This window comes from Pezoporus wallicus, unplaced genomic scaffold (assembly GCF_028554395.1).
Source record: "Pezoporus wallicus isolate ANWC-B61680 ecotype Strahan unplaced genomic scaffold, APGP_CSIRO_Pwel_v1 contig_7545, whole genome shotgun sequence".
In the NCBI taxonomy this organism is placed as follows: Eukaryota; Metazoa; Chordata; class Aves; order Psittaciformes; family Psittacidae; genus Pezoporus; species Pezoporus wallicus.
Window position 1 is genome coordinate 6,136,465 of NW_026642398.1, and position 26,819 is coordinate 6,163,283.

Consider the following 26,819-nt stretch of genomic DNA (forward strand, 5'->3'; position numbering starts at 1 on the left):
TAATATAAAGCCAAAAAGAAAGGTGGTGACATAACGAATGCTGCCTCCAGGGAGAGGGGTGATGCAGCATCCCTCCTTCAAAATACATTTCCCTGTTGTGCCCAATAACATGAGGGAAGCCTTTCTGTCGTATCAAAGAGCAGGATAGGTTGGAGTAGCACCAAGTGCAGTTGATACTGAATGTTAGTCAGTGGACAAGAGGAATATCAATACAAAGAATATATGAATTGGGAATACTAACAGGGCCATGGTACTGCAGTGCTGTGGAGAGATGTAATTCTGCGGCACCTCTCCTCAACCAAGGCAGACCAGTTCTGCTGTGAGGAACTGAGTGAACTACATCTTTGTGTAACTGATTTGCCTTTAAATCTTACAAAACCACCTTAAAGCCAGAAAATGCAATTAAAGAAAAAACCCACCCATATTATCTTATACATTTTTATCATTAAGTTTTTGGAGAACTCAGGCAGAAGGACATGGAAACAAGAACATAAGGGCAGAAAGCAACCATTAAAGTCAGTTTGACTTTGTATCAAAAAGCATTTTGGGGAAAGGCTCCCCTTTTTAAAGAGTGTTTTATTATTTGTTTAATAAGTTTAATCAGCTCTGAGTTGTAGCATTAGTCTCCACGTTAAAGGGCACTTCTGTGTTTAGAATAAATCAGTCTGTTTTCTCTTCATCAGTACAGGTCCTCGGACAGTGTTAGCCTGTGTAGTGCAATAGGTTGTACCTGAGCCATGCCTGGCACTGGGGGTAGGTCACAACCATCTCCACTCTAATGTCCTGGAAAGCCATGAGGTCTACTGCCCAAGCGTGCTCATGGGGACAGAATCGGAAGGATTCTGATGGTAATGGATATCTTGTGAAAGGAGCTGAGAAAGGATTAATGGTACCTGTCCTGAATGACAACCTTCTGGTCACAGTTGTGTCAGACTTACATTTGGCTTTCCCAGGGGAATAATGAAAATTAATGAGAAAAATTTCAAAATAAGAGAAGGAATGAAAAAACTCCATGAAAAAAGTGAACACAGTGGCTGCCCTCAGAAAACATATTTGTTTCCCATATTCCAGGGTTTTCAGTCCTGAAAATCCTCTATGCATGTCTGGCAGAAGTACAGAAATGATGGTGGCATATGGACAAACCAGTACCTCAGAGGACTCATGTTTATTATTATGCTCAGTCAAGCCCCCTATGATTTGTCAAGCTGAAAATGTTCTTCCAAGCAGTAAAAATACTCTTTGGGCAATCCCTGGATACTGCAAATGGAGACACCAAAACCCACATGAAAATGAATTTTTATATCATTAACACATAATTTCTGCCATGTTTCACTCTTCTGTAAATTTTCTTGGTAAGTCTGGACACAGAAATGCTATGACTGGACCCTGTCAACATGTCAGTACTGAACCAATAGAGCATCACTGAATCACAGAATGTTTGAGCTTGGAAGGCCCCTCAGGAGGTCATTTGGTCCACTCCCTCTGCCCAAGCAAGGCCACCTAAAGCCAGTTGCCCAGATGCCTAGTGATTGCAAACATCTGTGATTCCAAAGCCGTGTCCAGATGGCTTTGGAATATCTCCGAGGGAGGGGAGTGAGGGAGGCTCCACAAGCTATCTGGGCATCCTGTGTCAGTGGTTGGTCCCCCTCACAGTAAGAAGGCATTTCCTGATGTTCACAGTGAACCTCTTGTCATGTCACCGAGCACCCTCTCTTCACATATTCATATACATTGATTAGATCCCCCTGAGCCTTCTCTAGGTTGCAGAGTCTCAGCTCTCAACCTCTCCTCATAATGAGAGATGACAAGTGCTGCTTTCACACAGAAATTAGTCCCTTAATCATCATTGTGGCCCTGCCCTGGATTGTCTCAAGCTTGTCCATGTTTGTCTCATACTGAGGAGCCCAGACCTGGACACCTATACTGACAGTCACTGGCCTCCAACCAGACTTTGTGTTGCTGATCACTACCCTCTGGCCCCCTCTATTCAGCCAGTTTTCAACCCATGTTACCAGGCTCATTCAGCCCATATATCAACAGCTTCTCTAGGAGGATCTTAGCGGAGACAGTGTCAAAAGGCTTTCTGAAGGTCTTGGAGGACCCAAGCCTCCTGTCCATGTATGTATTTCTGCAATTTCCAGTTTGTGGACTTCTCACTTTTCCATGCTAAAACTCAGTGGACAGTTTGCCTTTGTTAATGGCATCTGTGAAGGGTTGTGGTGTCTGACCCTGGCCGAAAGCACATCTCTCTGATGAGGAGAAGCCTTCTCAAAGCTCATTGACTCAACCTTCCCCTGGATTTCACTCAGCTTTGGATCAGAGCCACTGTGGATAGATGAGGGACGACTTCTCAACCCTGAGGAATGCCAGTGTTTAAAGCTGTGTAAATTTTCACTCATCTTTCATCACTGAGCACTACCTCTTGCTAAGCTATTAAAGCCATATTCACATGCCCCAGAGATTTTGTGAGTGATTAATAACAATGAGATGATTGTTATTTAATTACAGCCAAGAGTATTAGGCAAGGTCATTATACGGTGAATGCACCTGCAGAACAGACTTCCCAGTATAGATCCTTTACATGGCTGGAGCTACATCACTAAAATACACTGTGAGCATAATGACTCTAAGGAACCTTATGGAAGAATTAATTAATAAATGTTGAAGTGGTTTGATAAAGGAAGTGATCACATGGGTGCGGTATATATCCAAGTGGGTATAAATAACTTAGTACTGACTATGCTGAAATCCATTTGTCCTCCATCCAACTGCTTTCGAATAATATCCCTCAAGGTAAGCCTTTCTAGATGCACTCTATAACACAGGAATCAGGAAGGAAACAATGTAGAATAAGCTATTTGGGACTGGAGTTGTAGACTGAAGTATAGGTAAGAGATCTGGGATAGTAGACTATATAAACATGCAGAGCTGTTAGATTTATAATCTCACTTCCTAATGAAATAATACATTTTTTAATAGGAATTAATGTGATATTTGACAATAGGAGAGCAGATAATCAACAGTAGATAAATATCTGAAAACTGATAAATAAATATTAATTTATTTGGCTGTAAAAAAGTCCATACCTGACTTACTTCTTAGAAAATTACTGCAAACCTGGGAGTATAGATCAAAACAAATCCATTATCTAGTATTTGATAAATACTTGTGCAAGGCTTCAGAAGAATTCTTTACATACATTTATGGAAGGACAAACACACCCAGAACTTAAAGCTCTTAACAGCGTGTTTTATCATTAGGAAAAGACATGATGCATTAGATTAGTCTCAATGCAGATTAAATGTTTGACTACAGAGTGGGAGAGATTTTTGTGATGTGAAGATAACTAGTAGAATGGAATGCAGATTAACTGGGTTCAATAGTATTAATCCCAGAATGTCTCTTGATTTACACAGTTTCACAATATCTGCATTTAAACATAATTGTTTAAACAATTTAAAGAATTTAAAGAATTAAAATTTAAAGAATTGTTTAAATGCCCTGTTAGATCAACTAAGATGTAAAAACTGTTTGTAAAATAAAAGAAACTTCAAGTACACCATTCCACTGCTAAATGAGCTCTCCCTGTCAATGGTGCTTTGGCTGAGCCTGTTGACTCATCTAAAGAGATACTGAAACAAATATTGTTTATAAAGGACATTGGTGAAATCTGAAGGATACCTAAGGCTCACCATTGTTGCAATATGTGCATTTACTATAAGGGTAATAACCAAATTGTATTAAGCAGAAATATGGCCAGGCTACAAAACAATGATTTTCTAAGCTGATGCCTTCCCCTTCCCAGTTTCAAGCGATAACGTTCTGCCTAATATTTTACTTAACTCTCCAGGCACACCGGTCTGCTGTGTGACTGTTTCTTGTCTTTGGACTAAAATGATTGCAATTCTGCTGGTGTCTGTGTCAGTGATGTTGTACAGTGGTGAGTAGCAATGTATTTTTATGATTATTTGAAATCTATGTCTAAATACTGCTGTAAGTTTGCGCGTTTGGAAACAACCCTTTAGAAGAACACCTTCTCCCCCCTCAAATCTGACGTTGAATGATCAAATACACCTAAAAAAGTTTGTCTATGGAGTTCTTATAAAATGTATTTTTCTCAGGACTTTTAGTGTAGCAAGAAACATTTAGTGGGATTAAAAATACACCCAAATAAACTGCAACTTTCTTTCTGCTAGTATTTGGTTATTATTTAAATCCTTTAGACTCCAAAAAAGTTACAAGTTAAAAATAAAGAGATTCTACTCGTTCAATACACGTGCATTGTCTAAATTCTCCAAACCGTTCAGTGCATCCTGAAATATGACTCGTGTTCAGATAAAGCTCCTCCTTCAAATTTTGCTATGAATAATTTTCTTCACATAACTCTTATGATTTTCTTGTCATGGGTGAAGGAGCTTCCCTGTGACAGGGGTGGGCAAATATTTCAAGTCTCTGCAGTCCCTGTGCTGTGGGTAGCAGTGTGCAGGTGAAGAGGAGGACTCTTGGAAGGCCTAACACCTTTTCTGGTCACTCCATGGATTATTTCTAAAGGGAAAAGAAAGATCAGCACCTTGGCATAGACTAAATTCTGCACTGATCTACTTCAATTTCACCAGTCACCTCTCTTCTCAGGGGCTGCAAGCATTAGAAGTCAGTAAAGAAAAAGTTCTAACCGAAAACATATGGGATAAAATATACTGATAAAGCTGAACCTTAAGACTCCTAGTGTATGAATAGAAAACCGAAAGAGTATTAGCATTTCCCACTGCAGTGATAGAGAACGCCAAAATACCTACTCCATTTATCCATTATGAATAAAGGGATATTTAGTCCCCAGATGTGAAGGGAACTATATATTGATAATATCTAGAGCACTCAGTAATGTCTGGACACTCAGAAATTTGTCTACATAATGTTTAAAAGAGATTTCTCCCCAAACCTCAAATGCTGTGCCACAGTTTTCATAGTCTAGTCCCCCAGCTAAGCACAGCCTGAGGCCAAAGATTTAAAATGTTACCCTTTTTAGGTTTGGAGAGGATTGTTGATTTATATTTATGTGGCATCTATTCTGCTGATCTCTGCTTTGAGACTAAAGCAAGTATCTGTGCATGAGCTAGCATCTTTGTGAGAACCTAATGTGATTTACCTTGAATAAATCAAGCAAGTTGGGTTTGCTGCTGCCTGATTTATCCTGGCACAGTCAAGGTTTCTGCTCCCTGAGGATTACAATGACTCCACCCATGCCCTAAATGATGGTGTTTTAATTAGCCACAATTGCAAAACACACCTGGAGGTGCACTGATGGCTTTTTGATGGGCTGTTTTCACATAGCGCTGCAGAAAAGCATTGTCAGAGCGGCAACATCACAGACACAGTCTAGAAAGGTTTTTTACATGTGTCTGAAAGTTCTGTCGGTAAGGTACACAACAGAAAAGCCCAAGAGCTGATGTATCATAGGAGTCTCCTAGGGACATGTGACAAGTCAGCAGGTTGTAGAGAAAAGAAAGAGAAGTTGACATCCCCAGGATCTTCTGAGGTTTAAAGGACTGAGTTTCGTAGCGCAATCTTTCACTGGCTTGGCAGGGAGCAACACAGGACCAAAAGACATGACAGTAAAAGAAGAAAAGAGAATAATCCATCCAGAAAGTATTTTCTCTTTGTCCATCCCATGACAATTTAAACAAAATGAAGCAATCTTATTGGCAGACATTGGCTCATTGATCTTGACTTAGTGACAACTAGAAATATGGTTCTTTGCAATAAAAGGATTAGAATAGCCACAGGATTACTGAGCTGCTGACCCTGTGACAGAGATTTGTCTCTAGGGGAACTTCAAACATGTACATGTTAATTGGGTGTGTGCAAATGAAGTTTGCTGAGAAGAACAAAGTGCAAGTGAAGGATTTTGCCCAGGGAGGTTGTGAATGCTTGTCCTGGGTTCAGCACGACAATGCTCCATCCCTGGCAGTGTTGAAGACCAGGTTGGATGAGGCCTTGGGTGACATGGTTTAGTGTGAGGTGTCCCTGCCCATGGCAGGGGGGTTGGAACTGGATGATCTTAAGGTCCTTTCCAACCCTAACTATTCTATGATTCTGTGATTCTAAGGATGCTGGAGCAATCACAACTTCAGCAGTTCTGTAACGTGGCTTTATCAGTTCTCTCTGTCTCATTGCAACTCAATGGGATTTTCATGTTTTCCAAAGTTTTGCTGAAAGGACTAAATGAGCACTGGCTATTGATCAACAGACACTGAGTCTGAACCATGGTGTTACACAGTTTGCCAAAACATGGCTCCAGATGTGCTTGATAGAAATGGCTTGGGAGAAGGACGTTTGTCATTGCAGAGGAAATACAGGCTTTAATCCAAAAATAAGGGGCAATTTTTCTTTAGCAAGCGTGTGTACAAAAACACAGCATTCAGTGCTATTTATTTTGCAAGGCACACCATTGCTTTGATCGAATCTGATTTACTCCTGGCTGTCAAGCTTTCAACAGACCTGTTTCAGCTGCGTGAAAAGGCCACCCTTTATCAGGAGTTGTTGTGTGGTTTGTGGAAAGCAGTCTGTCCCTTCAGACCTGCTGCAGTGAAGGGTGCTTCTGATGGATTGCTGGTCTTCTAAAAGCTTTTCATTGTGAGCAAGACTTTCAGGAAAAGAAAAACAGAAGAGGAACATCCTGTTCCTATCTCCCTCAATCCCATATCCATATTCTGCCACTAACTTGAGAAATGAGTTGCTGGAGGCATATGGCTCTTACCATGAACATCTTGTTCAGTACACAAAAGTTGTAGACATCCTGAGAAGATACTTATATATAATCTAAGGAAAAGGTCCTATTTTTTTCCTAATCTTTTCCTAAACATAGCTTTAAGCAGTCTATATCTACAAACCCCATTACTCCAGTTTCTTACACTTACATTTATGGCAGGGAAATGCAACAAATTGGCAAGATAACTGTCAGCTCTCTCCAGAATCTTTCATAGAGACCACAGACAGCTTTCCTAATGCCAGTGTTTCTGAGATATAAGCTATGCCATGAATTTAGCATTAGGGTTTTTCTTCAGTTTTTAGAACCTTGAGCCATTAAATACCTTTAATACCTTAAAAGAAAAAAAAAGTTTAGTTTAAATATATCCAAAGTAACACATTCTCTCCTAAAATAATGCAAAAAATAAGAAAGAGGAGAAATAGGAAGGGAGAGAACAAGTCTTGATTTCACCCTTGTTCAGGACATGGCAAATAGAAAGAAAATACATCACAGGATCTTCAAAAGGAAAAATACAATTAAGAAAAAACCAGTTTGGGAAGAGAAGCAATAAGGACTCAGAAAAATGAAAACTCTTGTCTTCAAATAACCATCGAATCATAGAATCATAGAATAGTTAGGGTTGGAAAGGGCCTTAAGGTCATCTAGTTTCAGCCATGCTTCAAATAAGAGCACAGGGTTACAGAGTAGAAACATTTGGGACAATGAAACTAGTTGGGCAACTGAAGCAGTGTTATACAATTCTACTGATACATCCCAGCAAGTGCTGCTGTTCAGAAGAGTTAACACATCTAACCTACAAGGGTTAGCACATCTTCACCAGCAATATCTCAGTTTAAGCTGAAGTCAATGTGACTTAACCAGTATGCTTCCAGGCTTTTCTGGGTGTGGATGGAGCCAAGCAACTGTTTCATGGCTTTGATGAAGCACCTCAGTAGTGTAGGAAGGTATCTGAAATGCCTGCAGTGTATGTGTCATAATAAAGTAAGTATATGGCTTTGATTTGTTGTTTTCATTTATATTTAAATCTTTTTCTTCTCAAATGTGTTTGCTGAAGCAGGTGGCCAAGGATTGGAGAAGCCAGCATTCCTGCCAGAGCTTCTTGACACGCCTGAAAGAATCCTGAGTAAGAATGGTTTAAGCTTTACTTTCTACACTATTGCATGGCAGTGGGGAATCGCTTGTACTCGAGAAGCATCGCAGCGGCACGTGCTGTCAGCAAACAGCTAGTAACTCTTATCTCAAGCTGGTTTAGCAACTGAAGCAGGACCAGGGGCAGTCTGGGGGCAGCTCTTGTCATTTACCTCTTAATAAAGAAGTGTGGTTTGCTTATCTTTTCATCCAGACAATGCCACATTCTTCAATGGAGTCTTTCAAAATGTGGAAAGTGTTGCATTATTTTTTGGTAAGTATGCGTTCCATTTGTACTTGAGCACTGAATAGAAATCCCATGGAGTTTTCTTTTGTATACACTGAAAAGGAGCAGGGATTACTGAGGTTGTAGATTTCCCCAAAGACTATAATACTAAATACTGTTAACTGTTGCCATGTTTTATGGACAAGTGTCAAGCATTGCTCAATGTCCCTGCCTTGTTTAGGCTCTGTTTTCACATGAACATCACTCATGTGTGACCCACACCAGGCTCACCTCCATTGACCTCGATTTTGTGGCTGCTCTCCTTCCAGACTGCCTGGGTTCTCACTTCACCTGGTTACAGTCCATCTTCACGAACTTCCCTGCCCTGCTCAACTTTGTGAACAAAATGAAGTGTGTTACTGGGCTTTGTCCCAGGGACTTCGAAGACTATGGTTGCTCTTGCCGGTTTGAGATGGAAGGACTCCCTGTGGATGAAGCTGATGAGTAAGTGTTAGCCCCATCTGCCCTGACTGGCTGTCAGTGCCCTCATGCTTTGATGACCCGAAGTGTAATACTTGCCTAAACAATTTGAGGACAGTTGTAAAAAAAGGTTTTGTTCAGAGTTATTATAAATGCTTTCCACCCCTGTTGAATCTATTCATCACACACAACCTAACTATCTGATATAACCTACAAAAGACAATTTCAGCCCTGGTTTATTAGCCCTGTCCTATGTTTTTCCTACCTGCTGGTCAACAGATCATTTTGTTGGGCCAACACCCCATACCAGTCACTTTACAGCATGGCTTGGAAACAAATAAAGTCGAGGTGGTCATAATCTATAGCATATAATGATCCACTTGCTTCTTCTTCTTCATAGCTCAGAATCAACCCATCTTACCACACTTCACTGGGGAGAAATAGTCCCATCCTAGAGATAAAAGCAAAGTCTCTCACACCTGCATACAATTCCACTAGTGCAGCTCTGGTGGCACAGCTGATTTAAATTGGTTGCAAAGGTGGGTTACTAATGCAATAGCATAAGCAAACACCATACCCATCTCCTTGACAAATCTTACCCAGAAGTTCCAAATTCTTTAAATTCTGGACAGATCTTTGTGAACAAAACCTCACAAATTCCTTTGTATTGGGGAATTCTGTCTTACCCTTCAATTGGTGCCAAAAACTGGAAGGCCTGTTATTAAGGTGAGTGGGAGAGCATCAATCCGAGCAGTTTAGTGAGTTTACAATCTTACCAAAGTGTTGGTATTGGGAGCAGTGTAAGGTCATAGTGGGCTATAATGACAATGTTGGCATCTGAAGGGGATTTAAGCATCAACAGAATCAGGTTGCAGCTGAGTATGACTTCAAGTGGCAGGTAGGAGGTTAAGTAGATCTTGCCCTGAATACCTGTGTTGTGAGCACTGGAGCATCCAGGAGCAGAGCAGAACAATGTAACTCAATGGCTTTTCCCAGTATCATGCACCAGGAACTGAACCATCCAAGCTCCTCTCTGTGCTTTGGAGGGATGCTGCCGCAGACCCTGACTGGGCTAATGAGAAGAAATGTAATCTCAGGCCAGGACAATCAAATGGTTATTCACTTATACCAGTGTGAGGTGTGAAAAGAAATTCAAAGAGAATCAGGATCCATGTCTAAATAGAAAAAAGTTTCTTCCAACAATGTAATGTATTAATGCCCTGAGTGAAGACAGCAGTGGCTCAGGAAGGGGTAGTGCCTATAGCTAGATGGAAATGAAACCATCCACTTTCCAGCATGGGATGGCTGGGAAAATGAAAATCTAAGCCTGCTATTGGAAAAAACCCATGGGACTTCTTAAGAAAGCTTTTCTGAGCACTCATGATGACACGCTGAAATAAGAGCTCAAATCAGTTCAATGCATTGATACCTGTGGAGCTGAGCACCTGGGCTTTTGCCTTACTTAGCTTCATTTTAATGCAGAGCAGCATAAATACAGACAGGGCTGAATGATTTATCAGCATGTTTGTCCAAGAACCATCCATAGATCCTCTTAGTGTTTACAGATAAGTTAGCAGCCCTGCAGTGAGGTTTCCTTAGCGGCATGGCAACCCCTCTGCAGGTTGCAGTAAATGGAGACTGATTATTGCTTTGCCACTGACACAGATACGCCTTTGGTTCAATTGAGCATCAAACCAGTGGCTGTTTTTGTCAGACATGGTTCCTAGCGTGTCCTAATCTTCTCAGTGACTTTATTTCTTGGAAACTAGTTTTGCAAACCTCAGATTTTGTCACTGCCATTTCTGCTTCATAAACAGGGGCTGAACATCTCACTGTAGGGTTTTAAGGCATTGGAAAAGGTTTGTACCAGACCTTTCCCATTTCCCCAAGTAGTTTATTGCATATCTAAATTAGAAGCCCAGTCCACGGGCTCCATTAGGAGCCTCCATAGTCAATGGAGAAAGAGAACCATGCCCAGAGGACAATCCATGTCTTACAATTCCCTTCTTACAAAGGGAAGGCAAGTATATTTTCTGATTAACTGTTTCAGGGTTGACATGATTGTGATGCTTCAAACAAACAAGAACTGCAGGAAGTTTGCATAATTATGCAGTTAAAGGAGCTTTTATGTGCTGACACCTCACTAGATCTCAGGCACAAAAAGGAATGGTTCTTGACACTTTTCATCAGCTCTGTGTTTAAAACCCTGTTCTTGATAGAGTTTACAGATTTAGCCCTCACCTCTGAAACAAGACATAGTAGTGTTTGTGGTGTGGAGGAGCCATCAGAGACGCTCTGCTGAATGCTATTTGCCCTCACCTTTGTTCAATACACTCCAGCAGTCTCCTAAACCAGGTTATAGCAGGAAAACCCACCAACAGGCAGCAGAGACCCTGGAGTGCAAGAAACTGGGCTTTGAAACTTCATCATCTGGGATAACACTATTATAGAATAATAGAATAGTTAGGGTTGCTATTCATGAGCTCTGATCCGCTGCTGGCAACCTAAGCAAACCTCATCTCCGATGTCTTTCAACAAGTCAAAAGTGTGATTGTGGTTAGGACTTGGACTGCTTCCATGGTTGTGAGGGATATTGCAATAATATATTAATATTGTAAGTGATTAAATATTAAACGCTTCCTAAATATAGGTTGTGAGGAAGTTAATGTGTAGCCTAGAAAGGAGCGTGTTTGCTCCCTGCTCTGATCGGTGCAGGAGTGCTTCAGTCCACACTAGGTGCACATGCAGGGCAGTGGGTGATGTGTAATAACACATTCACTGTGTCTTTAACAAAAATCTCCTATCAGCTTAGTTAAATTAAACTCCTTATATCATTCTATGACCGCGTGGCATCGTGATTCCTGGCAGCAGATGCTGGGTTTGAGTGTTAATGTTGTCTCTGCATTCAGCATGGACAAGACCAATGGCAATTCAATAACAGCCCCATGTTCTGAGCCTGTTTCTCTGAAATTAGGATATTTGAGTCTAAATCGAGCAGCAAGCCCCTGCTTTATCTCTGTAACAATTTTATATGGGGTAAATGATGACTGAATGTTTTACTGGTGTTTCATTTATAGCTGATGTGAGTGCACACAGATGCTGTTATAATATAGAAGAAATGGCTTTGTTCAAAAACAGCTGAAGAGCTGATTGATGAAGAGCTGCTTGTTTTAGCTGACTTTCATTGCTATTCACAGCTAAAGTGGTCACACAGACGTTTGGGGTTTGCATTTCAGGCATTTGTGGCTCTTTCGCGTGGCTGTATTTTAATTCTGCTCGTTGCATAGCAGAGAAAGTACAGAAACAGAGGGTTACACTGCACAGATTTATATATTCTCAGCAAGACACAGGGATTCACAAGGCATTGCAGATACATTAACCCTCAGTGAGTGCCAGGCTCTTTGTAGTTGTCCAAATCTGCAGTGAGAAAGGTTGTGGCAGGGCTGGATCTGAGCTCTCTAGAGCCGAGCCATGAGGCACAGTTTGGGAGTGAGTGCTGTGGGTCAGTATTTGGATACTGGCAGTGGATTTCTCATTTAAACTGCCTGTGGAATCCTTGTAAGAACTCAGGTACTGCAGCAGGACAGAAATGAAAGTGTTGTTTCCCACAGCCTGCAGACCTGATCCCAGCATTGAGTTTTGCATCCAGCTGTACTTATCGCACTAGACTGACCTAGAGGAAAGTAGTATTCAGTCTTCCTTGTGCCTAGGGACCACACTGAGGACCTCTTTTTCTTCTTTAGCACTTTTTGCATTCTTGAGTAAGAGCAACATGAGAGCATTGCAGTCTGAGCTTGAACTGAAACTAAATCCTGTGCACTGTGTGTTATTTCATCCTTTAAGATGCTGTTTCCAGCACCGGAAATGCTATGAGGAAGCGATGGAGATGGAGTGCACGTGGGACCCATCAAAGGTTCCTACAGATGTCAGCTGCTCTACTGAAAACCTGACCTGTGGTAAGATTAACCCATTAAAGGAGCTTAATGCTGGAGCCTCACCATGACCAAGAAGCTCATTTTGCTTTGCCCACTGAAGTCATATATAAACTTAGTAGAAACCACCTCCTCATGTGGATTTTGAAGGGATTAAGTGTTCTGCTCAGGACTGAATGGAAATGGGAATACACAGAGGTATCAAAGCCCAACTAGGCAGAGAAACTGAAGTCAAATAGGCTTCATGAACAGGCTGAGGTTTCCCTGACCTTGCAGGTCCACTGGCATTGATCGAGATATCTCCACATATCATAAGTGCAGTGGATGCTGGGAAAATACCTCACAAACAGTTCCCTTCTGAAGTTTGAAGGCCTCAGTTTTATATACATTGAGGGATCCAAAGTATTTGTTCACAGGGTTATATACACTCCTCAGCTACAACAGTATCACCAATGACAACAGAGACAATGGCATTACAATAGGAGTTACTCCATGCAATGCTGGAATAGTCCTGGCAAGTGTGGAGTGGGGCTCTTTAATGCCTAATAGTTTTTAATACAACGTTTCAAGAAGTATTGGCTCTCAGAAAAGATGATAAGCTAGAACATGATTTGAGGATACCAGCAAAGAGGAGAAGAATCCCTAAACTTGCTTAAGCAATCTGATTCAATTTCCTTTTCTTGTTTCAAATTGAAATTGTTTTTGCTATTCAGGCCAATCTGTAATGGTCAAAGCGCATTAAAAGAATAGTACATGCCAAAAATATGAAATATAAGGGTGACACCTATGAAAGGTCAATGTTCTTTGAAACTCCGAAAGGTAGAAGTTTTTGAAGTGGGAAAATAGTATTTCCTATGAAACTGTTTCATATCCTTTAGAAGTAAATCACACCTTACATGAAAAGCTTGTCATCTGGACTTCGAATTCTTGGAGATAGGAGGGATGTATTAATGAATTCATGAAATGACAAAGCTGGTATCAGCTGGATTAAGTTTTCCATGGGAAAACTAGAGGCAGTAAAGCACTGCTCTTTAGTCCTTAATACTCTATGGAAGGAACCAGCAGTGTCAGGCTACATTGGCATTTCACAACCAGTGTTGGATTGTGAAACTTGACTGTGTTTAATGTGAAAAATCACAGTACAAATAGGTTTGCATTAATGAACATAGACACAAACCTTACAGGGAGGAAAAAGCAGGTGATGGAAAAGGTTTTTCAATAGTACCTCGTTTGGATCCTTGTTTTATTTCCAGATTCTGGGGATCCCTGTGAACAGCTCCTCTGCAACTGTGACAAAGATGCCGTTGAATGCTTGGCGAAGGCACATATTAACTCCTCCTTGAATGGGCTGGATATTTCCTTTTGTCTACCTCTGGTTACAGGTAATAATAAGGACCTGATTGACTGCCTCCTCCTGCTTGCTTTTTCAACTGGCATCAAATCTGACCCAAGAATGAAGCAGTAGCTGGGCACTTCGCTGCAATAGGTCCAGGACTCTGACCTGCTCTCCATTTCATGTGTCCTTTCCATTTACTGCTACTCAAGTGAATTCCAAAGAGAAGAAGGTAGACTAATTGCTGTCCTGGAGCCCATCCAGGAGAGGTTACCGACCTCCTGAGGGGGCTGGAGCACAGGATGAAAGAGGAGGAGGCTCAGGGTAGATCTCTTTTCTGTCCTCAATAGTAGTGTGCCTATTGAGGTGTGGAGAGAGAGCCAGACTGTTACTGGAGCTGCTCAGAGACAGGACAAGAGTCAAGAGACACAACTGCAACAGGGAAATTCCAGTTAGATAGGAAGGACTTTTTATTTCAGGAGGCTCCTGCACCCCATCCCTGGCAGTGTCCAAGGCCAGGTTGGACATAGGTTTGAGCAACCTTGTCTAGTGGAAGGTGTCGCGGCCCATGGCAGGGGAGTGAAACTGGATGAGCTTTAAGGTCCCTTCCAACCCAAATCATTCTATGGTTATTATTCCATGATTTTGCCAACCTGATAGTTGGGATGATTAGTGAGCCCCCTGAGGTCACTAGCAGGAATGCCGAACTGCCAAAATACCGCTAGCCCAAATATTCCTCAAACCATATAAAAACTAACTGGAAAAGCAAAAATAGACCTGCTCTGTTCTGTTATTTGGTTTTCATCTTGGAAGGCAAAATCCTCTCTAAAGTCAAAGGGGATATTTATCTCCATTGTCATACATTGATCTCTGCTCTGTAGCTGAAATTACAGCCTTCTAAGACTGAATACCTGTCCTGTGGGAACAGGGCTGGATTAAAAACTTAATTCATATGGATTGCAATCAGAGCACAGCAAGAGGGAAGACCTTTGAACTCCCAAGCTGAGACAGAGGTGAAAAAGCAATACTAGTTTTTCTAAGCCTTTGGCTCACATTCACACACCCCAGTGCTAAATAACGATGGATACACACATCTATATCAGGCTCTGGATGTGCAGCCCCTTGTGAACAGGTCAATGGAGAAGAAAATGCCACAGGAACGTGTACATCAAAGGCAGAAAATAGCTTTGTGTAAGCCAGGAATCTTTGACTAGGATCAGATGGCTCTAATAGAGAGTGTGTCAGTTCCAACACATTACAAATAAGGGGAAATTGTTAGGTGCTAACAGGAAAATCATGCTAGTTTTAGCTCTGCTGATAAAGATAGATTCAATTTTAGCTCACCTGATACCTCTCTAATTTTAGGCCTCTGATTATATTTCTTAATGGAAAAATAAAGTCCTTTGAATGAAACATCTTTATTTAGTGTTCACTCCTGTTATTATCTTTCTGTGTAGTTCTGGCCAGTTCAGGCTTTTTAAAGAAAAATAATGACCTCATCTGACAAATTTCTAGGAAAAATATTTTGGCAGATTCATTATTACAGAGAAAAAGTTGAACGAAATGGGGATGTATTTGCCTAAATATTTGCTAACAGGAATAAATTCCATGAACACCCCGTTTGCCCTATTCAGATTAAGCAGTGACAAATGCCCTCCTTGCACTTTAGTTGATGAGAGAACTTCCTCTTTTTTCAGAAACCACCAGCAAAAGAGAGCTGACAACACTTCATACAAAGGGTACGTGCTCATTTCTGTGATTCACTGACTGCAGTGTGTTAAGCTGAGACCAATTTATATTCAGAAGAATAACCCCATTATATAGAAGCCATGGATTCCTTTCTGAGAAGCAAAGTTTTAGCAAGATGCCAAAATATGAAAGGCAGAGAAATAAGCCCAATAAACCAAAGCACCATTTTTGTGACAAGTGTTTACTCAGGTGCACAGGAAAACTTCAGCCAAATGACTCCTTTTTCTGAGAAGGAATTCAGAAGATAACCCTGAGTTTCATTGAGAAATAATATAAGTAATGTACTAAAAGCAGCTTAAAAGCAGTTTCAGGTGGATCCTTTTCTATTTTCATGCCCATTTAGGGCCCTGCTCCAACAAGCATCCTAACCAAGTGCTTTGATTTAAACATATAAGCTTTGCATTTAAATATTTAATTCTTATCTTGATACCTTCACTATTGGCCACGTATCCAAGTACCTGCTGAAATGGGAATGTAAAAAATGCCGATCACCAGGCAGTTTCTCTTGTTTAGGCTGAAATTCTTTGTGATAGAGACTGAGGGATTCTTTTATGATGATGATTATTATAGTGCATGCTACTGAGTAGAATTTAGTATCAGCAGTGAACAAATAGCAAGGCAGGATTTAGTGCTGCTACTGTAATTATCAATAATTAGGTTTGGATTTGCTGTATTTAATATAAATATGATATATATATTACAATAATTAGGTTTTGATTTTCTATATTTATATAATATAAATATGATACACATATTATATATTTATATAAAAAGTAACCGTACAAAAAGCACAATAATAATATTTATGACAAAATTACATGCTGATCATGTTATGCCAAGATCCAGTCTAATGAGCATCCTAAGCCATGGCTCTCTGGAGTAAGAACGCTTTTATTTCTGCAGACTTACTTCGTCTTGGGACTGATGGAACACAGCCTGCGACTGCATCCATGGAAGAAGGTTTGCAACTTGCAGTGCAGGAAGCACTGCTTTCAGCTCCCAAAAGCTGAAAGGATAAAAGACAAGAATGAGCTGTTTGCTTTCTTTCTGCCTTTCCCAAAGGACTGCTATAAAAGTAGATATAATGTTTTGGTGATTGAATTCAAGGCTGAATGAGAAGGTGCTGGTTTTCAGTTTGTGCCTAATGCAATGTGCCTAACCAGTGTTCACAGTAAGTTTACCAAGGGCTGAGAATAAGAACTCCACAACAAACCCTGTTTTCATCAAAGCAGACCTTTTTTATCCCTGAGAACACAGGTAGAAGCAGTGAGCCGTTTGGCAGACACGTGCTATGTAGGTGCCAACCACTGGTCCCACAGCCAGTTCCATACTTCTTGTCTTTAAAGAGATATTTGTTTATAAAGGACCAAGCTGTACCATGAGGAAATATCAAGCATGGTTTGTGACAAATGAGCCAGCATTTTAGTGGTTTATTTACTTGCAGACATCCAGGCTCAAGTCCCTGTTACTCTGGTACCTCCCGAGTGAGTTCCTAAACCATGAGACCAAGTGGTTCTTCTGACAATCTTCATTTCTTACTTCTACAGTCAAGTTATCTTATTCAGGAACGGATGCTCACAAAATCTCATTGCTGTAGTATGAGACAACTATTTACTTTTCACCTTCATGGTGTGTACTGCAACACAAGAAACAGGCCATGGGCAGAAGTCATCCAAAGTCCTGGGTGGTTCTGGGGGCACACCTAGTAAGTAAGGTCCAATTCACACAGCAGTGAAATACAGGAGACCAGTCTTTGATGATCCATAGTCCAATTTAGCTGATGCACTCTTGTAATCAAAAACAAAACCAGTGTTGTGTACAGGGATCTTGTATTTAACAAGTACCAAGTCACTGTGCACTGGATGGGTGCAACCAAGCAACCACTCATAACACCATAGAATCAATTAGGTTGGAAAAGACCTTTAAGATCATCAAGTCCAATCATTACCTCAGGACTGCCAAGACCACCACTAAACCATGTCACTGCGGGCCTCATCTACACAGTTTTTGACCACTTGAACACTTGAGAAGAGATGGAAAGTTGCACTTTTGAGGAACTTAAGAGCTCAGGTTCAAGCTGTTGTGTGCTCTCCCATGTTTCTCAGTAAGCCATAGCCCTAAGTGTGAATCTAGAATAATGAAAAAACATTAAATCATATGGACTTTTTTCGTCTTTTTTTTCCCCCTTCCATTTTCATCCTTTTTTTTAAATAAAAAAAAAGAAATATTCCTTCAGACTTTAACAATTTTTCTTTTCATTTTTTTAAAAAAGTGCCACAAAACAAGGGTGCTCTATGCTGAGTGTAAGTGCTGACTGTTTCTCCATGCCTCCCCTGTATCATGGTGGGGTTTTTACTGGATATTTCTTGTTCTCACCTAACAATAGGCTCCAATATTGGCTCATGTTTTTCTAGCTGCTGCTGGGAAGCTTGGTAGTAGAAACCTGAGAACTCCAGGAGGAGTGAGTGCACCTCCATTTGCACATCTGTAGCAATCTTTTACTTCCTAAAAAAATGATTACTCATGGTCTCTAAGGAGATATCACTCATCATAAGGCTCAAAATAGTGCCAAAGGATAAAAACCTGCATTAGGAACTTCAGAAAGCTGAAAACGTACCAGAAACCATAATAGTCAGACTTTGAAGGAAACATTTGGAGAACTACTTCCCATTTAACTAGTTGTCTCTCCATTTAAACCCAAATGAGAGCCACCATCAACAACCGTGGAAACTGTATTAAACCAAAGCTAAGCACTACTGCGAAGCAATGGCAAAGACGTTCTTGATCACATCACAAAATCCTAACTCATGAAAAAGGTGCAGAGATTAATTTTTGGATCATTTGATAGCTATGTTTGTAATTTATCAAAAGGTAGCTGACAAATGAAAATAACTTTATCAGGTAAAAAAATAAAATTGGAGGTTAAGGAAGTATTTTCCTTTGTAACTCCCCATTATACTTGACTTTGAATGCAGGTGTTTATGAGAAACGTGGCATCTGTGTGCAACAGTGAAATTTTATACCTAACCCTCTTTAGTGCATTTGTCTGTCAAATGAATTTAATATTGAATTTGCTACTTCAGTCACATTTATGCTGTAAAGCACATTATTTGAACGCAGCAATAAGATTATTTGATCAGCATCGCTTTGTCTACAACAATTAATGCACCGCTGATATAAGCAGGCAGATCGCTATATATGAAACGCCTGGCTCTTCCTGCACTGCTGAAAGAGCTTTCTCAGCAGCTTGACTTTTCATAAGAGTTTGTGCTGGCAACTTGTTTTCTGAGTCTACATTTTCCTTCTTCAACAGTGAACTCCTTTGAGCCCAGTGAGATGGCCCTGGGGACTTCCAGAGCCAGAGGTAAGAGTCTGATTATACTGTTGTTGACGAATCAGGCACTCTTTACTGCAGGTGAAATTGGATTTTGGTTTATGAAGCTCTGTGCTGTCACAGTTAAAAATCTGCAGCACAGGATTTCTAGATAATACTCTGGTTAATGCTCTGGTTCTTCCACTGACTTGCACATCCTTCAGCAAACCACTTCGCTTTTCCCAATCACCCCCTTTATAAAACAAGGCTGATAGTTATGTTAAGCTTTATGATCTTTCAGTGAATTCAGCCCAAAAATACACTGCAGAAATGCAGCAGGTAGGTCACTACCACGATGCCTCTGTTTTTTGTGCAGTTACCACAAGGGACCACAGAGTTACAGCTCCTGCTCCCCCTGTCCTCCCAATAAAAGGTCAGTGACTCTCAGCCTTCCTTCCTCTTTGACTGACACAGAAATATTTCATCTAAAAGCATCACAGTTAATAATCTATGCAGTGAGAACAGGGCTGCCAGAGAATAACATTTAGATTAGGGTCAGATTGCATATACACCAACAATAAAACCAGACTGTGAAGTATCAGCTGTTTGCTGCCTCCAGCCATTCATTTGCATTCTTCATTATTTGCAAAAACCTCTTCACATAAGATTTTCTGATATAATGGTCTATCCTTTAAATTACATCCATAGCACCTGCTGCCAGAAGGGTTCATTTTGATTTTTCCTCTGTCTTTATAACATGGAATTTCATAGAATTCTTTCCCAGTCTAAGCCCTACTTCAGCTTTTGCAATTCTTAGCACTTTGATCCCAGCCACACCAGTAGCTACAGCTGGAAGTGGAGCACCTTGGTAGACTTTGAAGTTCTCATTGGCCCCTTTTTTGTAGAAAGAAACATTCATGTAGACAAACACACCAGAAAAACACCAATAAGCACTGAATATGGGTGTAGAAAGTCGCTATTTTTTGACATTGATTGCATTGTCTGAGCAGTATCCATATCTCCCACCCCACAGACATTTGACATTGCTGTACTAAGCACTGGTCAAAAATCACTAACTATTCTCATCTGTCAAAACCCTGTGCTGCTTGCAGACCTGCATGGCTCCTGGAAGATTATTTGTACCGTCTATTTTTAGCTAAGTGCATTTCCCAAACTCTAGTTTTATTTTCTACATCTGGCAGGAATTGCTTTCATTTTAACACATCACTGTCAAAGCGGCATAAAATGTGCACCTTGCCGAGCTGTTAAAACTAGTGTGTTGCTACTGATCCCTTTCTGCAAACTTTCATGGGCTTCGTTGTGTTCTTAGCAGGATTTTCATTATTTTAATCTATTCCCTTACCATATGACAGGTCATTTCCAACACATACTAAAACCAGAACATCAGAGGGACAAATTTAATGAATCTGAGTTTAATCCAGTTAATAAGTTGACCCATGGAATTCAAAAGGAAAGGCTTTAAATGCGTGGAAACACATGTTCACTAGTATTCTCCAAGTATTTTGTTTGTGAAATGCCACATTCTTCATATTGACATTCAGGTGAAATGAATCCATTTGATTTCCTTTCATAGAATCATAGAATAGTTAGGGTTGGAAAGGACCTGTTTTCATGTACAAGTTAGCTTATACAAAAAAGCTTAAAAAAAAGAAAGGAGATGTTAATCAATTCCCAAATGAAACAAAATATTCCCATTCAACAATAAAGCTTCAGATAATCTATAAACAAATACCAGTTTTTAGGATAAAGAATCTCCTTAAAATTATCTTTCCATTTAACCTCAACTTATTTTCCCCTTGCCATTTCCTTGTGGCTACTACACAGCCATCCTTTAGTTTCCCAGCGCTGCATCAGTCAAGCAATTTTCCTGCCTTCGCTAAAGTTTCTCTCTGTCACCCTCATGTGAACTGACACCTATTTTTTGAGCAGTTTACTCTGAAAATGACATCTCATGACACCTCCCCTTGCACTTCATCTCTCAGCAGGGCTGACTAACCAGCAAACCCTATTATTTGCAGCAACATATAAGGTTTTAAAAATTAAACAGTGGTTAAACTGGGTGTATTTAACCAAAGCCTTATCTTCTGAAAGGCAAAGGATGTGAAGAAATGACCAGTGTAGATACTCTTTGATTTTCCAGTTTTCATCCTGAATGTTTCTTCTCTATGACCATCAACTCGCACCAGCTCTGCCTGAGGATATTACTCTGACCGACTATCTAAAATGAAAATCTGTTTATTTCCTGTGTTGTTTTCTGCTTTCCTCTTTCTGCTTATTCAGAGGAAGATGGATTTATGGAAGCTGCAGTGTCAGTGGAAGAGATAACCACGACCCCAGCCTCGTTCCCAGCAGGTCTTAACTCACTGCAAGTCAAAATGGTTCCCACAGAGAAGATTCCTGCAGCCATATCTGCAAGGACAAAGGAAGAGGGCAAGTAAAAATGATTATGCTTATTCTAATTTACAGCAGTCCCCTATTCCTGTTCACAGCTACCTGAAGATTCAACATTTCTCACAGATATGTAGAATAACACTGTTTTCTCCCTAAATCTGGATAGATCACATAGAATACAGAGTGCACAACACAGACTGCACTGAAAGGAACGGTTCATTGTCCAACACCCACCAGGAAAGCTTAACTAACCATTAATGAACAGCCTTCCAACTATGAATTAAACAAGTGCTAGGGGACTGCCAATGGATTGTGGTTCAGAATATACACTTTTAGAGCCATTACTGAAAGAAGTGTTTCTTCTGCCTTTGCAAGTCTAATCTATGCATATGTTATCTCCAGAGACAAGCCCTGCAAGGGGTGGCCAAAGCCCAACTTCTTCTGGAATAGCTCTGGAGCTGGTACTGTCTGACAGGAGAGCCAGTGAACCTGCAGGAAAGGGTAAATGAAGTTGGTGTTTTTTCCCTGTTATATGAAATTAAATATTCAGCTACCTCTACATTTATAGGTAGGTATGTGTATGTTAACTATATTACATATAAATATTGCAGCTATTCTAAACCAAGGACCTATGTATTGGTATTTACAAGAGCAACAGGAGATGCATTCACCTCCAGAAAATTGGACAATTTAACCTCTTCCACCAATGTGCTATCATTAACACACAGAAACTATTTATGATTAGGTTATAAGTACATTTCTCATACAGTACCAGATCTAAACTGAGCTCATTGAATGTTTCCTCTTGGTTTTAGGCAGTAATTGAGTCTTTGAGTTACTTTATTTTACAAGCAGTGGAAGCAATAAAACGAACTTCCCCTGCTCCTCACTCTGAGGAGTTTCCTCCAGCACCATAGCCATTGCACATCAATATGCAAGCACATGAGGTTAGGACTGTCTTTTCTGAACTAGCCAAGACAGAAACTATTGCACGGGTTTGATCAGCTAGGAATGAATATTGCAGAAGAAAAGAAAAGTCTATGAAGGATTACAAAGTACTCTTATGGCAATCCAATTTGACTTATAATTTATATCTTCATTTTTCCCCGCACACTTCTGCTGTTCTACTCAGTATTAATCTCAGAGCCATAGTTCATGAAGTGGAGCCATCATTTAGAAAAAGTTGTCTTTGAAATTTTCTGATAGCTCTGAAAATTCTTCTCTCATCACATGAGAACCCCCAGACCAGTGAAAACATGATGTGTCAAATAACATTTTTTGCTTTACAGTATGTGAGCGATTAACCTTTCTGCAAGAGAGAGGAAATGGAAGAGCAAAGAGGGAGCTGCCCCAGCTAGGAGAAATGCTGTTCTGTTTAACTGAGCGATGCCCAGAGGAATTTGAGTCTTATGGTTGCTACTGTGGCCAAGAAGGGAGAGGTTATCCTACTGATGCACTGGACAGGTGTGGGCTCTTCTATAATCTGCTATTACCTGTGGGTATTATTGGGTGCTTATGGACCAACAAAGATCAGTATTGCTTTTGTTGGGCCTTTATAGGTAGGTACCAGTAGTGAGGCCACTTTTTTTTTCCCACATTTTTTTTTGGGGGAAGGGGGGGGGGAGAAATCCGCTTAAATACATAAATTCTTTGATGTCACTAAGATATTCTATTATTGCATCAATGTTTTGAAGAGATTTACTGACTCAAAAAAGGAGAACGATGGGAAGTAAGTAGAGCAGAAGGAAGAGTGTGTCATCAAAGGATGCTGTGAAACTTGGCTAAGGGGCAGTTTGGAAAATGGTTTATGAAGAGTTATACACCCTTGCCACCCTGTCTTTCAGAAGAGTGTAAAGCACAAGTGAATGCCAGAGCTCAGAGCTGCAGCCAAGAGACCTGCTGTGGCTACCATGTACTGTCATGGCATAGCTGACCAAGAGCAGGAATTCATAGAATCATGGTATGGTTTGGGTTGGAAGGAACCTTAAAGTTTACCCAGTTCCAACCCCCATGCCATGGACAGGGACACCTTCCATTAGACAAGGTTGCTTCAAGCCCCATCCAACCTGGCCTTGAACACCTCCAAGGATGTGGCAACCACAGCTTCTTTGGGCAGCCTGTTCCAGTGCCTCACCACCCTCACAGTTAAGAATGGCTTCCTTATATCTCACCTAAATCCTCCTTGTTTAAGTTTGAATTCTGGAGCAATGAAGAGAATTCAACCAAAAGAATCTCCCTTGAGAGCGTTGCATTTAAAACTAAAAACCTCTCCCCGTGTGGAAGTTCATAATAGCTGGGGCCACACTGAGGCCCCACTAAGTACAGCACTTAGTAGGTGACAGTTACAATTGTAATATATGTTAAAATTAAAACAGAACCCCTTAAGAAACTACAGGTACGGGAGGACAGTAGGAACAGTTTGGGTTATTTTACTTTTTGATGGAGAGTGTTTTTCCATTATATGAAAAATGAGATTTTAGTTTTAACAGACATTGAAAATAAAGAGGTAAAATAATTGTGAGTACTCTGTCATGTAAGGAGTATGTTCCACTTAACATCTAGTGTTTATTTCAGGTGCTGCTTCTCTCATCACTGTTGTATAGAACAAGTTATGAAACTTGGATGTCATGCAGAAAGAAGTTCAAGATCTGAAGTTGTGTGTTTCGATCATAAGCCAAACTGTAAGTAAACTTCCACTGTCCTGATGACAGTGAATCGAAGCATTACAGACCAAATGTCACCCTGTGAGCTGCTGGAGCTGAGTATAGAGACACAAAAATTTGGCTTACAAAACGTTTGCAATGCTAACTATAAACCTAGGCTTTCTTCCTAGCTGAGATAAAGGGTATTACATCACTGTGTATGATGTGACCTGGTCAGACTGAGAAAACTACACTCAAGACATTTTTTGGTTGAAGAGAGAAGTCAGCTGTTGGTGTCTTTACATTCACAAGTTCAACTAAAGCCAGTCGCACCTTCAGTTGCCCAATGCCTTGGTGTCAGGCTTATATTTAGATGGTAAAAGGTGAATTTGGAAACCAAAATTTAAGAAAGATTGGAAAATTTTCTTTTCAAAAGCTCATCTTCCCATGGCAAATCACACATTGACAAACTTTAACTTCAATCAAACAATTCTGAACTTTCTTTTTCAGGTGTTGGTTGGAGCATGTGTGAGAAACTACTATGCACTTGTGATAAGACAGCCGCCGAGTGCATGGCTTCTGCCTTCTTCAATGAAAGCCTTAAGCTTCCACACAGGCAAGAGTGCCAAGAGGAGAAAATCTCATGTCAAAGTGACCCTTATGAAAGGCCTTCAACAGGCACAGGAACAGGCACAGGGATTTCCAGCTCCGAGGAGAGCAGTGAGGAGGAAGGCCCACTGGGGAGCGTATTAAGAAGAGCAAAGAGAGATACACACCATCACATTGGAAACTCCAGAGCTGTGCAACATGAAGGCAGATAACCAACTACCACTATACACTTGAGGAACAACATGGATACATTCACAGTTGGTCACTGCATACCTTGCTCTTTCTTATCACTCCAGTGCCTGCCTTACACTTTCCAGCACACAAGTGACATAATCATAGACTAAGCATTAGATGTTAGGCTGTATACCTTCTTACCATAGTGAGGTCAGCGCTATGGATCACCTACTTAGGTCAGATGTTTAAATGTGTAAATGATTATTTCACACTATTCTGTATAATTTCATTTGATTTCTATACGTAAAAACTGCTGTGATCAAAGACTGATTCTGCTAACTGCGTAGTTGGTTCAGACTGGATCTTGCTTATGGTGGCTAAATATTTCAGGTTCTTAATTAAACCAATCTGCAACTACTCCAACTCCTTTTGTAGATGTTCTTCCTTTACTGAGCTTAGCAGGAAACACTCAGAAGAAAACCCAAGGTAGTTAATAAGTTCCTTCTCCCCTTCCTATCTAACTGCAATTTCAACCTGCAGTTTCTGCTGGCCAATCAGATCATGACAGTAGAAAGCCCATTCTTTGCCCCAAAACTATGTACTATGCTCGGTTACTTCCAGTTTTGAGAGATTTCATTACGCTAAAGGGATTAAATTTAAAGGATCTGCTACCTGGGATCAACTAAAACTGATGCATTCCGGAGTATGTCATGTAAAGCTGGAATAATGCTTTCTGCTTTTTACTAAACCCAAGTTTGATTGCTTTTGTTTCCAAATTCACCCCTCGTAAGATTCACCAGTTATCAGACAACAGCAGTATAAAAGGATATATACGTCCTTTTACTTGATAAGGTGTTAATCTACACTATGCTTTGATCATAAAATATTGTCAAAAGAAATTAAATTACTAGAACTTGGCTAATAATAACAAAGCTAAACAACAAATAAACCCAGCTAGGGTCAAACTCACCAGCAACCTTATTACTTTGACATGAAAGATGCACACAAAGGTAGAATCTTTCCCATTAGATTTCAGTTGTATAGCACACACAGTGCAAACACACCACTTAAATCCAGAAGGTGACCTGTCCAAAAGGACAGATAACATTTTATTCAGTGTGATTTTCATTTTTTATCTGAGCATGCATTTGCAAAATCAAACCCATAGTAATAAGGTACTTCCTCTGTAAACACACCCGACTGAAAAAGTGAAGGTTCGAATTCTTGATCAAAAGCAATCATGTCCTTTTCACTTGGTTGACCATTTATCTGTTGACCTACCATAACTGACTTTGTGCTGTGTTTGCATCACTTGTGAGATCTTTTAAGTTATATTGGCAACAACCACTCTTTCATACAGCTGAATCATACTGGTGTTCGTCTTACACTCTTCAACAACATCTGTGGTCCCTAGGACCATATCTCCCTCCCTGAGAAGCAGTAACAGCACCTCACCCTCAGCAATAGCTTTTCCTGTGCTGAGCACCAAGAGAAACAAAGCCTGACATCCCTCCCAACCACCATTGTGTCCAGGGTTTGGGTTCAGATCTGCATTATGTCCCAGCCTGACTTCCCAAGCATCTTAGACATTAGAACCAGAAATAAACAGGGTCATTTAACTTCCCACTTGGGATGTGTTCGGATGTTAACCACAACATAAGGTGTTACCTGAGACACTTGGATTCCAAGTTGTACTATCCTGAGCCTGCAAACCTACAGCAGGATAAAAAAGAAGGTTAACACTGATGTCAAAGTTTGCCTGTCTTCCGTACTGTTCTTCGTAAGTTTGACTGTTAAGGAGTCAGGTTTGTGTGATCCTGAACGTTCAGAAGCAAATTTAATAATTGATTTGAGGATCAAGTCATACCTGTCTCACTTCCTCTTGGAATTAGAAAGGTCTCTAAGAATTCTCACACTTAATGCTTCAGTTTGCTTAACAAAGGCATACTTTTTGTTACTATTAACTTGGGGAGGTGGGAAGCAAAATAATAATACTTACAAAATATTTTTATTAAAAATATTCCAAATTTCCCTCACTTTTTAAACCTGCTC

General features: G+C 40.4%; 1 protein-coding gene across 1 annotated transcript; it reads left to right on the forward strand.

Moving 5' to 3' along the window:
- The first annotated feature begins 793 nt into the window (after nt 1-793).
- On the forward strand, nt 794-25,182 carry OC90 (otoconin 90). Its single transcript, XM_057429775.1, has 14 exons — nt 794-848; nt 7,827-7,892; nt 8,112-8,171; nt 8,453-8,627; nt 12,447-12,559; nt 13,789-13,917; nt 15,566-15,607; nt 16,521-16,577; nt 18,931-19,032; nt 21,202-21,385; nt 21,734-21,843; nt 22,632-22,806; nt 23,917-24,023; nt 24,495-25,182. Exons 1-14 carry the CDS (start codon nt 794-796, stop codon nt 24,803-24,805), a joined length of 1,686 nt encoding a protein of 561 aa, XP_057285758.1. The 3' UTR covers nt 24,806-25,182.
- Nucleotides 25,183-26,819: the final 1,637 nt, after the last annotated feature.

Coding starts and splice junctions, on each gene's coding strand:
- OC90 (XM_057429775.1), top strand. CDS start 794: ATGAGGTCTACTGCCCAAGCGTGCTCATGGGGACAGAATCGGAAGGAT. Junction 12,560..13,788: donor TACTGAAAACCTGACCTGTG/GTAAGATTAACC, acceptor TTTTATTTCCAG/ATTCTGGGGATCCCTGTGAA. Junction 22,807..23,916: donor CCTACTGATGCACTGGACAG/GTGTGGGCTCTT, acceptor TGTTTATTTCAG/GTGCTGCTTCTCTCATCACT.